The 17819-nt window shown below is 46.1% G+C and overlaps 1 protein-coding gene across 1 annotated transcript in view; it reads left to right on the top strand.

The window, feature by feature from the left end:
• Positions 1-16503, top strand: part of Aff3 (AF4/FMR2 family member 3) — a 464232-nt gene extending 447729 nt beyond the window's left edge. Inside the window, exons 18-24 of the mRNA XM_032900975.1 lie at positions 1438-1501; positions 4011-4147; positions 8750-8821; positions 10277-10370; positions 14244-14293; positions 14420-14643; positions 16251-16503. Coding sequence (XP_032756866.1) covers positions 1438-1501; positions 4011-4147; positions 8750-8821; positions 10277-10370; positions 14244-14293; positions 14420-14643; positions 16251-16372 — 763 coding nt within the window. The 3' untranslated portion in view covers positions 16373-16503. The remainder of the gene's footprint in view (positions 1-1437; positions 1502-4010; positions 4148-8749; positions 8822-10276; positions 10371-14243; positions 14294-14419; positions 14644-16250) is intronic.
• The last annotated feature ends 1316 nt before the right edge of the window (positions 16504-17819 follow it).

Raw genomic sequence — 17819 nt, 5'->3', positions numbered from 1 at the left:
GCCTCCCCTTGAGCTGGATCCCACTTTGGCCCTGTTACTGGACCTTCTTTTCCTCAGGCTCCTCTCCATTTCCATCCCTGCAGTTCTTTCAGACAGAAACAGTTTTGACTGTGGGATGGCAACCCCATCACTCACTTGATGCCCTGTCTTTCCATTGGAGGTGGGCTCCACTAGTTCCCTCTCCCCACTGTTGGGCATTTCATCTAAGGTCCCCTCCCTTTGAATCCTGAGACACTTTCTCTCTCTCTCTCTCTCTCTCTCTCTCTCTCTCTCTCTCTCTCTCTCTCTTTCTCTCTCTCAAACTCAAAATGAATTATTTGATTTGATCCTGATTTTGTTTCTCAGTTCGGTTAATTAGATGTAACATTAACTCACATTCATTATCATAGCACGTACTGATCTTTTAAGCACTCCGATCTCTTTGAATAAAGAAATGTTCTGACCACCCAGTATTGCAATGAGGTAAAAGACCCATTAGACTCTAAAACAAGACAGTTTAAAATAAGCAAAGCATAACAGGTGGAGCAGCCCATGACTAATGTCTCTGCTGACGTCACATCCCCTGGCTGGCATTCACCAAGAGGTCAAGTGATCACATAACACACAGAAGGCAAAGAAGTTTATGCTGATGGCATCTAAAGGATGTGAAGGATTTATTATTATTATTATTATTATTATTATTATTATTAATCTATTTTTAAAGGCACCATCCTATGTTTGGCTTAGTGTGACTCAGGGATGTTATGCACATGCGATCGGTCTCAGGACAAATTGCCTTCATCTCCCAGAAGAACTGGCACTGGCCAGGGTTATTGCTTCAATATTACACGTGTCTAATGCTTCTGTTTACCAGCTAGCTAATCAGCACTGCAGACGATACATGGTATCTTCGCATTGTCACAAGGTAGACATCGTTTTACAATTAACTTTATTACAATGGAACATAATCATCACACTGCATCACAGTTCTTTGGTTTCACCGTGAGGCTTTAAGATAATTAAATATATGGGCATACAACTCCAGGTACCATTTCTGTATATAAATGGCACACTCACAAGAACAAATAAATATTCACCCGTACATATCCAGGATACCATGTAAAATAAGATTTTTTTTTTTACTTTTTTCTTATCCATACAATAAAAAAAAAAAAAAAACTTATCCACAAATTAGGCACTGAGGGATCACGTTAAAATAACTATAAATAAAGGCTACCTGCGTGTATTGAGTGGGTTTTGAATTGCTGACCTAGGAGAAAAATAATGTATTTTGTGTACAGGCTGTAATTTGAGAGTGCGGAAAGTAGCCATGATTCTGTATTAAGCGGAGTGTTTGTTTTTTTTTAATTGTGCTTTATGTTTGAATGAAAGGAAAGCGTATTTTCCATAGATCCTCGCACTTAAGCAGTGATGGCATCCGATGTTCCCCTCTTGCAGGCCCCGAAGTGCGGATTATTTCATGCGAGAAGCTAAGCGGATGAAACACAAGGCAGACGCCATGGTGAGACCCTTTCTTTCTCGACTCGCTCACCCAGATTGTGTTTTTTACTGCAGCTCCGTCACTGGGGCGATACAGCAAGGGCAATTATAAAATCTATTACAGGGATGGCTGGGCCTGCTAAATGGGAAAATGTTTATATAATCAAAGGCTCATAGCCCAATAAATTACAACCTCACTCAGCAATGTCTAACTGGAAGAAAGCCCTGGATAAAAGAATATTGCCATTTAGTCTTAAGGTTCGAGTAGTAGCCAGAGCCAGGGGAGTCAGTGGGTGGAGCTATTAGAAACAAATTTGCATTTTACTCCCTGGCTACTCTGGCTGGCTGTTCCTTGGCTCAGGCCCACAGTCAAATCTCTCTCCAGGAAGACGGGTGTCCCCGTGTGAGGGCCAAAAAGGAACACATCCCCTGAAGTTTTACAACGTAGAAATGGTCACCTGCACTTGGGTTGCCATGATCTGATCTTTTCAAAGAATAACTTTTCTGACTCGGGCGATCTCCAGTTTTGGAGACCTTAAAAGCTTTCAGGCAAGAAATAGAAAGACTTCTGGTGAGTTTGTTTCTACCTAGAAATTCTAGCTGTCTTCCCCTCCGGAGTTCATAATGAGGTCCGTCACGGGCGGAGTTGAAGGTGGTATCTAAGGTACCTTTCAGAATATGATTCCGGTGAGGAAGATCCGTAAACCCTGAGGGCCTGGTGTGCCTCATGCTGCCCATTACTATCTGATGTCACCTGCGGAGGAGCACTGGAGTAATGTGGATATAGACAGTGAATATCAGAAATCAGGAGATTACAAGAAACAGCTCTTGTCCTCAGAGCCCCACAATCCAAAGGTTTGGTAAAGAACTTAGGTCACCCAGAGAAGCTGATGTGTAGCTCGCCCTTTCTGTAGTACTTAAAAGCAAAAGATAAGGAAAGGGAGGAAATTAATTAGGGCACGCACATGCATGGCCACTGCCGAGCAAAATCACACTTTTTTTTTTTTTTTTTTTTTTTTTTTTTTTTGGTTTGGTTTGATTTGGTTTGGTTTGAGGACAGTTTCTCTGCATAACCTTGGCTGTAGATCAGGCTGGCCTCGAACTCAGCGATCCACTAGTCTGTACCTCCCAAGTACTGAGATTAAAGGTGTGTGCCACCATGCCCAGCTGCCTGTTTTATCACGTGTTGTTGATTTGTTAACAAGTAAGAGTTCTGCTCTGTACTCGTTTTCAAAGTTATCATTGTTAATGGAAGTTTAGGGTTTATTTATTTTTATTTATTTATTTTCGCTGGTAGGGCTCAAGAGCAGTTAAGAGAATGTACGTGAAGTTTTCTTTGATTAATAAATCATGGGAAAACAGAGGTGGTTTTGCAAGGCAAGAATGTGTGGTTTTCTAGAGCAGCATTCAGTGTCTAGAGCCAGAGCCTTAATTAACACAGAGCTCTAGACTTGGGAGAACTCAGGCTGTGGAGCCAGCCCATGGCTGCCGCAGATGCTGTAGGAAGCCTGTTCTTTCCGGGTACGTTCAGCCAAACTGTAGGTGCTATTGAATCTGTGCTGATTAGCGCGAGTGTAGACAGTGTGGATAACCCCCCAGAGTTGATTAGCGCAAGTGTAGACAGTGTGGATAACCCCCCCAGAGTTGTTCTTGTGGTTGATTTTCAGCTCTGGGCCTCATTTTGTGGAATTGAAGCAGAACCCTGGGTTGATCTCCCCTTTGTCCCTGACCTCAGTCTTCCCTTTAGTGAGGTCCTCTCAGCAATGAAGTACACAAGGGTAGACAGGCAGGGGGTATAAAGTCACAAGTAGCACATGGGACAGTAATCAAGGCCCTGAACTATCACTGTTGCAGTTGCAAAGACAGCTATGAAGATCTATGTATAGAGCCAGAACTTTACACGTTTAGCACTATGTGGGGATGAACTTACCAGACCACTGGGGAGAAGGAAGCAGAAATCGGCAACATTGTACCTTTGAGCTGCACTGAGGCTGTCAGTCACATGACCCCTACTTGTAAGCACCTACTTGTCTGACTGACTGACTGACTGACTGACTGACTGGCGGTCTGAGAGAATAACTGGAGAGGCCTTGCGCTGGTCTCTTTTGTCCACAGGAGTTGGGTTCTGAGCTCCAAGCTCCCACAGCATTGACGCTTCAGATTAGCCAAAGCCGCCTATGCACTGCTTTCCACATACATGCCTGTTTTTAATATGCACTTAAGCACAGAAAGACACTATCAATGACCAGTAAATACTGATCACATAGAGCAGCTATAATAGAACGCTATCACAAAAAAGAATAAGCTCAAGAACTGTGTATCTCTGGAATTTTCCTCATAACATTTCCAGATCATATTGACGGCAGGAACCTGAAACTGTGGAAAATGAGCTATGAATGGCAGAGAGAGCTAACCTCCCCTCAAATTTTCGAGCTCAAAAACTGGGTTTCTCAAAGCCTATGAACTCTGCAGCAATCCCCCCTTTTTAAAAAGCTCTCATGAAGGAACTCCTCACCGATTCTGTTTGTCAGGTGGAGAAGTTTGGGAAGGCCCTCAACTATGCCGAAGCAGCCCTGTCCTTCATCGAGTGTGGAAACGCAATGGAACAAGGGCCGATGGAGTCCAAGTCTCCGTACACCATGTACTCAGAGACGGTGGAGCTCATCAGGTAAGCAAGCCCCGCTTCCAGGATGGGCGGGGCAAGGGAGTGGTGCACATAAGCACTTATGGGCAACACTAAGAATGGTTGCCTGCTGTAGCAGCCACTGGGATCCAATGTTCCTCTGTAAATGGTTTTTAAATCTTAATAACTCTATTAGTTATTAATATGACTCGGCCAACCCCCCAATAGAGGCAGAGTCCTTTGGATTTTTAAAATCAGCGTTAGCTCAATACTGTGTGAATTGCCCCTAATCTTTCTCTACGCTAGACTGTTAATTCCCCAGTTGTTCTCACCAAGTGCTTCCTGTCTGAGTCTTGCCCGGGTTATTTCTGCCTCATCAGTCTGTCCGTGGGTCATTTCAGCCATGAGGCCCATCATGTGTAATGGAGACCTCTTATTCTCTTCGTCTTCTTCCCCTACCCCTTTCTTCTCCTCTTTCCTCTTTCCTCTTTCCCTCCTCCATGTCCCTACCTGTGACCCTTCTCCCCCCAGGCCAATAACTGAAACCCCACCTGCCTCTCTATTCTCCCCAGGAATTGGCTTTTATTTAACTTTTATTTAACCAATAGCTTTAAGTTGGGGATCAAGGTTTGCATGACAATGCTAGTATCCATGAGAATTTGCTTGTGAGACTGCAACCAGATCCTGGGCTTCAGAATTCAGCATGTGTATATACCACACCAGACCAACTCCCAATGTTCCTTCCCCAAAATAAAAATGGGGAGGGGCTTACGGCTTTCACTTGGCTTGCCTTCCTATTCCCTGTGTAAGGCAGGGCACCTCCTGCACAAAATCCTCCCTGGCTGTCCAAGGAAAAGGCACATCAGAGTGAGTGGGGACAGGACATGTCCCCGTGTCCCTCAGATAGGAAGTGGTAGGTGTTGAACTCATTTCTTCTCTAACCTGCCTGAAAATAAAAGGTCAGTCGGGGGAAATGGAGATGTAAGTGTGTGGTAGACCAGTTGCCAGGCTGCACAACTCCTGGGTTCAGTTCTTGTCACTCAAATGAATAAATGTATTCATTCATCCTACGTCTCAAGAGTGGTGAGAAAAGAAACAACAGTGGTAACCTCATTCTGAAATGTAGACCTAAGTAGGCGTTTCTCGGAAGGAAACATACGAAGGACCATCAGTGTATTGCTAAGCAACAGGAATTAAAAACACAGGCAGGCCCGGTATGCAGTTTGTGATTATTAAATCTCTGAGACCATGGGGCCTACAGTGAGCTTCAGTGCCATGTCCTGTTTAAAGACAGACATGCTGTAAAATGGACAGATAGACACCACAGCAAAGCCCATAAAACACACAGGATGCAGATATGTCACCTGATGCTCCCACTGAGGCCGGCCACATGACCCAGGGGGAGCACAGTTCAGAGTGAGTGACACCCCCCTCAGTACCCAGAAGGTGGAGGCGAGGGGAGGGTCTCTTACCTGCAGGATGATCGCAGTGAATGGGAAGGTGTGTTTCAGAGCAGCTTCAAGAGAGCTTGGTTTGGTTGGTTGGTTGGTTGGTTGGCTGGCTGGTTGGTTGGTTGGTTGGTTGGTTGGTTGGTTGGTTGGTTTGTTTGGTTGGTTGGTTGGTTGGTTGGCTGGTTGGTTGGTTGGTTGGCTGGTTGGTTGGTTGGTTGGTTGGTTGGTTGGTTGGTTGGTTGGTTCGTTGGTTGGTTGGCTGGTTGGTTGGTTGGTTGGTTGGTTGGTTGGTTGGTTGGATGGTTGGTTGGTTGGTTGGTTGGTTGGCTGGATGGCTGGTTGGTTGGTTGGATGGCTGGCTGGCTGGTTGGTTGGCTGGCTGGTGGCTGGTGGTTGGCTGGCTGGCTGGCTGGCTGGCTGGCTGGTTGGTTGGTTGGTTGGTTGGTTGGTTGGTTTGGTTGGTTGGCTGCCTGGCTGGCTGACTGGCTGGCTGGTTGGTTGGTTGGTTAGTTGGTTAGTAGATTGGTTGGTTGATTGGTTGAACATTCTCACACACACAAAAAAGCAAATCTTGGCTTCATCAGTATACAGTGTGAATTTGTATCACATGTCAAATTGTACCCCATAAAAGCGTAACCAGTTAAGAACTGGGCCAGGATGGGATTTGTAAAGGAGCGCTGGTTACTTGCCAATTAAATCTGTGCCTTACCCACCAGACCTAGGTCCCCTCTCCCTAAAAGACCCTCAGGAGCCAGGGCAGGGGCATCTATCTGTGGGGGAGAGATTTCCTCCCTCCCCAGAGCTCCCCAGAGCAAAGGATCATAATCAATTCAGGGGAACAAAGCCACCTTCGGATTCTTGCCCATGCACACTGTTAGGTTGGGACTCACTCCCAACACATGAATTTCTGAGTCTCTACAAACTACAGCATAATCACAAAAGATCTAACTTTGTATGTGTGTACGTATGTGCATGCATGTATGCACATGTGTGTGTATGTGTGTGTATGTAATTATGTGTGTGGTGTGTGTATGATTTGTGTGTGTGGTATGTATGTGTTTTGTGTGTGTGGTATGTATGTGTGTATAGTGTATGTGTGTATGTGGTGTATGTATGAATGTGTGTATGTATTTATGTGCAGTATGTGTGAGTGTGTGTGGTATATGTGTGATGTATATGTGGTGTATGTGCATGGTGTATATGTGTGGTGTGTGTGACTTGTGTCTGTAGTATGTATGCATTGTGTGTGTGTGGTATGTATGCATTATGTGTGTGTAGTGTGTGTGTGTGTGTGTGTGTGTGTGTGTGTGTGTGTGTGTTATCACTAGAGCCCCAGAATGAGAGGAAAAGAGAAAAGGGCAGAAAGAATGTATTAGAAAACGCAATGGCTAAAAATCACAGAAAAGACAGGTTCAAAAAACCAAGAGCAACCCAAACAGGCTAACCCTAAAGAAATACACGCCAAGACAGGCCAAGACACACCATGACATGCCATGACACGCCATGACAACATGGGACTACAAAACCCAGATTCCTGAAAGCAACCAGGAAGCAAAGGCACATTGTCAGTGTTGAGACCACCTCCAAGGACAGCAGCAGTCTCCTCTCACCTGGGCAGAGGGAGTGCTGGTTCTCAAGTCCAAAACCAACCACCCAGTGTCATAGCTGGAGTCAGGCTAGGGAAGCCAGAAGCATTTGTCTCTAGCCAACCCACATGAGGGCGGAAGCATTCTTCCTTTCCCGCTCAGGCTCTCCGGGCACGGGAGGTTGGGAAATAAAACAAAACCACATTGCATTTGGAGAATGCCATAGTACAAACTAGCTATTTATAAATACAACCTAGCTAATAAAAACAACTAAAATATAAAATTTTAAAAAATATTTTTTAAGACTGAAGGAACTTCGTCAGTAAAAAAGATGAGGCGGAAGAAGGAATCTTGGCATGTCCAGGAGGAAAGAACAGAAGTGTAGCTGGGTACACAATAAACTGTTCCTTCCAGTGAGCTTTGTAAATGGTTTGATGGTTGAAACAAAATTTATACCACCACCTGCACTGAAGATACTATTACTTAAAAGAAGGGAGGTAAAGTCTTTTCTGCTTCAGTCGGTGTAAAATGTTGATACCATCAAGCAGGTCACACAGACAGGGTTTTACCCAGGGCAAGCTCTGGAGAAACTGCAAAAGGCTGCACTTGGAGCTTGCAAACCTGTAGCAATAAGGTAGCATCACTTTCTCAGTCATTTTCAGCAAGCTGCTTGCTCTGCCAAGAGCTTCACAAAGTAAAATCTGGGCTACTCTCTACATCTAAGTACCAGGGCGAGCTTCACCTCCATTCTTAGTGACACAGCGTAGTAGAAATGTAGAAAAAAAATGACGCTTTACCATATCTGTGACTAGTTCTCGAGCTTGTAGCACTCCTAAGACTTTGTCCTGAGGCTGGAGAGATGGCTCAGTGGTTAAGAGCACTGACTGTTCTTCCAGAGGTCCTGAGTTCAGTTCCCAGCAACCACATGGTGGCTCACAACCATCTGTAATGAGATCTGATGCCCTCTTCTGGTGTGTCTGAAGACAGCTACAGTGTCCTCATATAAATTAAATAAATTACATATATATGACTAAAAGCATGTACCTTTTTTAAAAAAAGAGTTTGTTCTTTTTCACCGAAGTGCAGAGGGTAGCACATTATAAAAGCCGTCTCCTTCTAGTAGGCACAGTAAGGCCATCGGCAAGCTTTTAAGGCAGACTTGTCAGCACTGGGAACACCTATATACTTGGGCTGGAGAGCTGGTCCAGTGGTTAAGAACACCCATTGTTTGTGCAGAGGACCCAAGTCTGAATCCCCAAAGGCACAGTCACTTTTTGACTTGGGATCCCGGTGTAGGTAAAAAAAAAAAAGAAAGGAAAACTACCTGAGGGTGGGGTGGAGAACCATAGAAAAGGTTCCGTTGATACCCAGAAAGCACTTTTTAATTCCTTTGCTTCTTTATTTTACTTTTTTTCTTTCTTTTTTTCTTTTTCTCTTTTTTTAATTCCTTTGCTTCTTTATTTTACTTTTTTTTTCTTTCTTTTTTTTTTTTCTTTTTTTTTTTTTTTTTTGAGGGGGGACCGAACCCAGGGCCTTGCGCTTGCTAGGCAAGCGCTCTATCACTGAGCTAAATCCCCAACCTCTACCTTTTCTTTTTTTTTTTTTTAAAGGTATGCTATGAGACTAAAAACCCACTCAGGCCCCAATGCCACACCGGAGGACAAACAGTTAGCTGCGCTTTGGTAAGTATAACCCCAGCTCTGCAGATGGGGTGCTGAGCCGCCTTGTGCTTCCCGGAAGCTCCAGCCCACTCAACGCCACGCTGCTCCAACAGCCAAGAGATCCAGACCATGTTTCCCTGCGATACCCTGAGTTCACAGTGACCAGCTCACATATGTGCACACACACGCGCACACGCACACACACGCACACACACACACACACACAGAAAAAAAAACAAAGTAAAAATAGTAGGCCCTGCCTTAGTCCGTTGAACTCCAATGGTGCAAAATGGAATTTTTCTTGTACTTAGCACTTTAGATGCAGTCAAGAATCATCGCCAAGTTACTTTGCATGCCAAGTCAGTGTGCACGAATACCCACCATCCATTAATGTTATCAATACACTGAGCCGAGGGGATGATCCTTATATTGGGCAATAAAATAATTTCTTTCACACTAGCTAATGGGGCATCAGTCTCCCCGCACTTAGGACTACGGTAGTCAGGGCTGTGCAGGGATAACTCTCCCCACAGCGTCTGCTCTGCCACCTCAACCCACCCCACACTTGCAAGGCCCCTCTCCCAGTCTCTCTCGTCCCTTTATCTGTGAATTCAAAGCGGTGTGCTCTCGGCACGCTTCCCCAAGCTCTAGATCTAATCTGTGAGATGGAGAATCAGACAGGATCTCAGACGGCATAACTGCAACAAGATAGGCTTGAGCTGTTTGACGTGATTTCCTCTGGAGTTTGAGGGGACAGAGAGGTCGGGCAGGGTGTACTGGGCGTCTTGCAATTGTATCAGAACAATACCTGATCCGAGCTGAGGTAGAATTACCAGGGACGAACACCGGGAAAGAGAGAATGAGTCTCGGGAAATGCTAAATACGCCCTTTTCTTTATTGAAGTACCATGGTGGGATTAATAAACTAACGGTGATTAATAATCAACTCTGGAATATGTGGAGGATATAAATAGTTATACAAAACCTTATAGTAAATGAGCGAACGTAACTTGGCCTCGGATTAGTATTTCCGTTGTGGCTATAATGCACTTTATTTGAAATGATTACAATCTAGTAAAGCGTTAACAAGCAGAGGTGATAAAATCTGAAATTGCTGTCCTGTCTGCAAGGCCAATAGCTCACCCGGCAAAGCCTTATAGACGGTGTGCTAGCACTCCCTCGGGCTCTAGTGGGGAGACACTGCCCTCTGGTGGTGGAAGAAGAAAGAGGCCTGAAGCAGTTCCCAACAAAGAGCTCTTAGAGCTGTTATGACACTTCATCTGGTGGCAAACGCAAGTATGGGGCGCCTCCTTGGAATCTTGAGTCGCATTTTCTGAACAAAAGGAACGTCAAATGCTCATACATGTACTTAAGACGGGAACATTCTAGAGGCATAACTCAAACTATTGAGCCGGAAATGGCAGGATTTGTTCAAGCTTCGCTGTGAAGGACACACTTTCCTCTTCTTCCCCTGCAGTTACCGATGCCTGGCTCTCCTATACTGGCGGATGTTTCGACTCAAAAGGGACCATGCTGTCAAGTATTCAAAAGCACTAATCGACTATTTCAAGGTACCGTCTAGCAAATAAGCACTGTGGTTCCTTGTGCTGGGTTCTCTCCCTGGCAGAGGCACCCCTGAGAGGCCCCATGCACCCTTTGCCTTGAGGCTAAACCTGACATCTCTGTAGCCCAGAGTCACCCCATTTATGACACACTTGTGGCTTGCAGGGCTCCAAGAATGGGTCTTGAGAGCCCAGATAATTTGTTCCCCTCTCTCCATTTATGGCCTCTAAACAAAGAAAGTCCAATTTGTCCCCAGTGTCCAGGGGATAAAACCGGTCTTTAGAAGAGACTTAATTCCTTATGTCCATGTAGAATTCCCAGAAGTAACTACTTAGACCCACCCACTCCCCTGTGTTAATCTCTAGCAGCTGATTTAATCTGTGGTTGAAATGCTATTTTTAAGGATAGGAAATGGCTCGTTATAGCTCAGAGACCCTCAATAGCAATCGATGTGTGGTGGTGATACGGATTGAATCACAGACATGGTGACTTTTATCTCAGAAAATTAAATTATTTTCCTGAGAAGAATACAAAACCAGCAAAACAAATGAAGATCGCCTCTTTTCTGTGCTGTTGCAAGTGAACCTCGAGTTAATCATTTGTTCAAAATGTCTGTCTGACATTACACCATTGTTGTCTCCACCCCTTTGTCACACACACTTGTGCACACACACACACAAACACAAACACATAGACACACACATACAAACACACAGAAACACACAGACACACACATACAAACATACAGACACACACATACAAACATAGACACACACATACAAACACATGTACACACAGACACACATACAAACAAATACAAAGAAACACATGCACACACAGATACATACAAACACACAGACACACACACATACAAAGACACACACATATACAAACACACAGAAACACATGCTCACACACAGACACATACAAACACACATGCATACAAACACATATACACACACAGACACATATAAATACATACACATATACAAACACACAGAAATACATGCATACACACAGACACATACAAGCACATGTACACATACAGAGATACATACAAACACACATAGACACATACAAACACACAGGCACACACATACAAACACACAGGCACACACAGACACATACAGACATACACACACACACACATACACACACACACACACACATCTTTTTTAGATCTTCATTGCCAACCCGCACTTCGGAGAGGCCAGCTGGACAACCAGGCTATCCTGGTGACTGATGCTCTGGTCTGTGTCTAGCATACAGCCGTCTAATTGTTCATATGGAATGGCTGTCAAGGAGCAAGGAGAGCCCTGGTGGGCTTGCCTGTGACCCCAGCACTCAGGAGGCAGAGGCAGGAGGATCACTGCAAGTTCCAGGCCAACCAGATCTGTATAGTGAGGCCTGTCTCAAACACACATGACACACATGGGGTTGGAGGGCAGCTGAGTGACTTTCGGGAAATCAGAGTCTAAGAGATGGATTGCTGTAACAGGAGTAAAGCTGAAGGTGCTTGAATGAAGATGTAAGCTGAATTCTGTGACCCCCCCAGTGAGCTCTGACAAACTGCTAAAGGATTAAAAGTCGATTTTACGGTTTGGATCCAGTCTAAAAATATGAAGGAAAATGGAAGAGAAAATCAGCTCCCTTCTAGGAGTTAACTGGCATTTGCTTTCCCTCCATTCCAGGGTTGTTGTGTATTTTAAGTGGCAGGTTGTATGGTTGGCAGTGTACAGTGTGATTTGTTGCACCTGTTAAATGCTGCCACCATCTCTGTGACAGGACATCTCAGATCTGTCCCTTTCTCCCAGTTCTGACCACATGCCTTCAGGCGATCTCCAAAACTTGTCCTTCCTGTTGAAGTTTTGGACCTACTCGGTGCCCTGTGTGCCATTCCAGGGATCATTTAAATACAGCTTGGGTCCCGGAGCCTTCAGGCTACCGTAGTGATTTGGCTGTGAAGAGTATGCTTTAGCAGTACGTGCTACCCCTGAGGAGAGATTGTCTCTACCCATGCTGTGGTGCTTACAAACGTCCATCGCAAAAGAATCCTTCTGAAACTCTGCGACCCCCAGATGTCTCTCCCTCTTCCACATGGCGCTCTCCTATCCAGAACAGGCAAAGCGTCTCACATCAGCTAGACGTGTCAGTACCATTCTGGCAGGAAAAGAGAGGGGATCCCCAAAGATGGCATTTTCTTTCTAGCTTCCTCTGTGAGACGGGTGAACGTGGTGGCCCATGGCTCTGTCCTGTGTCTGTACTTGCTGAGACCCCGAAAGGCCAATTCTTGCCATGGTGGTAGCTTCTGCACTAAAACTGGATGTCCAGTCCCTCATGAGGTTCCTTCTGCTGGAAGCACGTTCTTAGGAGTCAACGGGCATGGTTTCTTGTCCCCGGCAGGGAGAAACGTCGTGAGCCCCATACAGGTTGTCCTATCGCCTCCTTGTGTAGACTATCCAAGAAGGCAGATGGGACTCTCAGACAGGAAGCCTGGCTGTGCTTGGCAACTTTTCTTGGTTAAGAAAACACTCTGAACTTTTTGGTTTGGACTGGCGTGCTGCCCCAGTGGCTACACACGTGGCATCGTAATGATTAGAGTTCAATTCCCAGGACCCACATGGTAAAGGAGAGAACTGACTCCTACAAGTTGTCCTCTGACCTCTCTACCTACCCACGGCATACTCTCGCTCACGTGCGTGCACGCACACGTACACACACACACACACTCCAGACACATGCATATGCAAAATATTAAAAATATTACTTTCTTTTGTTTGTTTATTTTTTTTCTTTGTTTGTGGTGCCTGGATTAAACCCAGGAGTTTTATAAACCAGCCAAAAGTCTGTGGCTGAACCACACCCCAAAACAGGAGGCCTTTAAATGCCTGACGCAGGCGCTTAGCCCATGAAATGTAATGTCCTAAAGCAGACGACCTACATAAGTCGGGGTGTAATGATAAAGCCCAGGCAGAGGGCTTTCCTGTACCTCTTTGGACTCAGTGCCCAATACCACCAAAAAAGGAAGGAAGGAAGGAAGGAAGGAAGGAAGGAAGGAAGGAAGGAAGGAAGGAAGGAAGGAAGACAGACCTCTCAGTACAATTAACTGTGCTAGTAATAAGGTATCAATAACTGTCAGAATTTCTAAATTTCCCACTAAGAAATACATTTGAAGCTATTACTTTAAGAATATTCTCTTATTCCTTTAAGAGAATTAAGTTGTTGTTGTTGTTGTTGTTGTTGTTGTTGTTGTTGTTGTTGTTGTTTGAGACAGGGTTTCTCTCTGTAGCCCAGGTTGGCCTCGAACTCCGAGATCTGCCTGCTTCAGTCTCTGAGTGTTGGAATTAAAGGCATGCACCAGCACACCCAGCATTAAGAGAAATAATTTTAAACTTTACAATGTAAAACAATAGGATTTGATGAAGCACTTCCTTCCAAAGCCTCTGCAAATAATCCCTAAATTTAGATGAAAGGCGCTCTCGTTGTGGAGAGGGAAGGGGTGCCACGGACCGTGGAGACAACCCAGGGAGACTGGTATTCAGGTGGGCAAGAAAGGGGGCTCCTACTCTGTTGTGAAGATTTAGACTAATTTCCAATGAAAAACTCCGGGGTGACTCAGCACTCACTTGCAATTACGGTTAATTCCGTGCCTAAAATGTGTGTGTAAAGGCCTCCACTGGGTAAGGCACATGTGTACACACACATTCAAACACGCTAGATTCCAGGGGAGAGAAACCGCCCCGTGATTGTTACTCCCCAGATCTGGTTTCAGTGAGTCTGCGCTGACCTAATCGGAGTGATTATCGTCACAGTCCGATATGCTGTCCACTGGTTAGTCTTAGCCAGTGCCACTCACTGTCCAAATTTTTATTTCCCTGCAGAATTCATCGAAAGCTGCCCAAGCCCCATCCCCATGGGGGTCCAGCGGCAAGTAAGTTCACCCTTCCCAAGCGCAATTAAACCACGCATTGCATGATGGGATACCCGAGGGGCTGCCTGCCCCGCCTTGCCTGCTCCCAACCTCTCCACTCTGGCTTTTCTACCTCTCTTCTTCCAGGAGCACTGGAAGCCCATCCCCCATGTCTCCCAACCCTTCTCCCGCCAGCTCCGTGGGGTCTCAGGGCAGCCTCTCCAGTTCCAGCGGCCTGTCCCCATCGACCATTGTCAGCATTCCCCAGCGAATTCACCAGATGGCGGCCAATCACGTCAGCATCACCAACAGCATCCTCCACAGCTACGACTACTGGGAGATGGCTGATAACCTGGCCAAGGAAAACAGAGGTGTGTGCACAAGCCCAGGAGATTGGGAACCCGCCTAGGCACAGGGAAATCTGCCCAAGGGGCATTGGCGATCAAATTTCATGGTCTATGCCAGGAGAAAGGAAAGGCTGGCACCTGCCACCTGGGCCTGCTTTTACCCTTGCTGTGGTAGAGCAGGTGGATTCATGGGATTTCCCAGTGAGCTGCTTGCACACAGACTACATTAACTTTTAATTTGCATCCCCCTGCGCAAGACCTAGCCTAGTTCTTAGAACACAAATGGGGCTCCAGAAATATCAAATATATGAATGAGTATTAGCAGCTCTTTACTGTCTAAGCTGCTAGGCAGGCTTGGTGGTGTAAACCTAGAGCCGTGGTACTCAAGAAGTTCAAGCAGGAAGATTTCCAAATTCGAGTCCAGCATGAGCTACGAAGGGAGTTCCAAGCTAGCCTGGGCTACATAGATAAGACCTGTCTCAGAAAAAAAAAAGTGTTAGTGCTTATATCTTTATATCTCTCAAGAGAATGTCTTACACGCAGTTGTGAATTACTACCTTTAAAAGAGTTTTGTTGATGGCAGAAGTAATAGGGGTCACTGAGAAAGCTCCGTGGGTACAAGCATGACAACCCGAGGTCACTACCAGAGCCCACAGTAGAAGGAGAAAATCAAATCCCAAAAGTCATCCTGTGACTACCCCATGTATGCATAAGTACCTCTCGCCTCTCCCCCTCCCTCTCTCAGACATGCTCTCTCTCAAACAGTAATAAGGCTTTAACGTAGCAATGGGTGCTTTCTGAGGCTAAATTTGTGGAACGTAAGAAGATATGAAGGGAAAGGTTTTTAGGTCATTGGTAGATGGTCAGCCATCCTACCACAGGGAACTAAATGCTGTCAACAGTGAGGGCACGGTACAAACTTGGCTCTGCTCAGCACTGTTCCTCCTCTATCCTGTGCCCAGGTTCCTCCTCCCAGGCATCTTCCCCCCACCACCACCACCCCTCCCCGAGCCTCTGTCCCCTTCTCAGAAGAAGGTCACTTTGACAACGCTGTCTCAGATGCTTCCTTCCAAGGAGTAGTATTTAGCGAGACCTATGAGGGCAGAGCTGCCCTGAGAATGGGTCTCTGTTCACCACCCCCATAATCCATCTGGCTTGTTCTCCCTCCCCCGCCCACTGCTCCCAGAAAGTACCTAGGTACAAAATAAAGGAGAGAGCAGACACAGAACTCCCTGATCCGGGAGGTAACTTCAGCAGAGGGGCCCACTTGGTGCAGACCACTAACTGACCCACTGTCCCCGAGCCCCACTCCTTGGACCCCCTTCGGAGGCCCAGCCCACAGCAGTTGACAGGGAAATAATGGAGAGACAAGTCATGCTGACTTTGGGTGAAAACCATTTTTTCCTACCAGGAGAGTGTAACTGGAACATGCAGAACCTTTGTTATTTGGGGACATGAATACGGCAAGTGACAGTCACTTATTAGGGTGCAGGTTTTTATCGTGCTCTAAGGAAATGCCAAGCCACAACATGCACACTGGAGAATGCTTGAAGCCGTGAATAGGTTGTCTCTGAAGTCATGCATGCCCCGACTTCTGGGTAGTGCCCCTCACACTTCTGTCTGTCTCCTAGAGTTCTTCAATGACCTGGATTTGCTCATGGGACCTGTCACCCTGCACAGCAGCATGGAGCACCTGGTCCAGTACTCCCAGCAAGGCCTGCACTGGCTACGGAGCAGCACACACCTGTCCTAGGGGCCACACCGTTGAGCCGGACTGTGTTTCCTTCTCCTCAGTGGCTCAATGTTTCCAGACACTGTGCTACTGACATTCCCAGCCTATGGCATCCCCCAAACCACAGTGAACATCTCCTCAGAGCCTAACAACGTTGTTTCTCTGGGGCGGGGATGTGTGTTTAGATGTGGGTTCGTACAAAGCTGCCTGTGTGTGAGTGTGTGTGTGTGTGTGTGTGTGTGCGCGCGCGCGCGCGCGTGTGTGTGTATGTGTGTGTAATCGACAGCTCTGCAAAACGTATTTTCCTTTGTCTAGTTTCTATAACCCCAGGCTAGACAGTGATTAGAGGTTCCTCATTGGAGGAGATCCATGCGGTACACGTGCTCACACACTCAGACACATCCTACCCACCCCAGTGCTAAGCCATTGCCTTCTTAGAAAGTTCCACCAAAATCTCATGCGTTGCTGAACCTGGTGCGCTCCGGCACACGGAGAGCTTAACTGGCGGACGAGTTGAACCTGTCTCCTATTACCGATTCTTTTCAGTATTATATACAATTTCCCAATTACTTTTGGTTGTTGTATACCTATGAGCAACTGACAGAACAAGTCAGTTATCTTTGTGTCAGAAATTCACTAGAACGCATGTTAACCAAACACCCTGCCCCTCCCCCTAGTACCCTCCCCCACCCCTCATTATCTACCGAACACATCATAAGCCCATGGAGTCTCACAAGCGTCCCGTGCATAGTACAAAGATGGCACCAGGATTCCGTAAAAGCTCAGCAACCACCATAGCAGCAGTGACTGTTGTGGTTCCGAATGAAAGTCTTCACCGGTGGCAGTGAGCCCCTCCAGGCACGCGCACTTCCTCTTTCTGCCACCGTGACTCTGTGGTTGTTGTCCGCCCATCCATTTCAAGTCTCTTCCTTCCACAGTAGCTTTCTTGCAACCCTCCTCATCCAAAGGAAGACATTGTCCAGAGTCCGCCATCCCTAGGTCTGGCGGGTGCTTTGTAGACTCAGACACACTCGCCGTTGTCACCCGCCTGATTCTTGCTCTTCCCACACCCGTGGGCGACTCCAGGCCTTGAGTGCGTTTTGACTTGGGGGACATTTTTCAAGCGTTCATTGACAAGCTGCTTACGAAGCTGAGGGAAGTTATCCCTGTGAAGATCAAAACTCGGTTTGGAGTAGCAACAACCAGAGCGTCCAGCTTGTGTGTTTATGTCTTGACCATGTGTCTTGTCTGGTTTCAGTTTTTTGGTTTTTTTTTTTAATTGAGTTTTTTTTCCCTGTTTTCCTGGCATCTCGTTTACAGTTTTTGTCTGAAGTTTGTTTTCTCTCGTTTTTCCCATCCCCTAGACTTAGTCTTCTTGTTAAATATATGTAGATCTGAAATATTAGTATAAAGAAACAAGTCCCGTCTACAAGGCGTATCTCACAACACTTCGAGAACAAACCATTGT

Source organism: Rattus rattus, chromosome 4 (assembly GCF_011064425.1).
Source record: "Rattus rattus isolate New Zealand chromosome 4, Rrattus_CSIRO_v1, whole genome shotgun sequence".
NCBI classification, from domain to species: Eukaryota; Metazoa; Chordata; class Mammalia; order Rodentia; family Muridae; genus Rattus; species Rattus rattus.
Note: the sequence above shows the minus strand (reverse complement) of the source record. Positions and strands in the feature narration are given on the sequence as shown.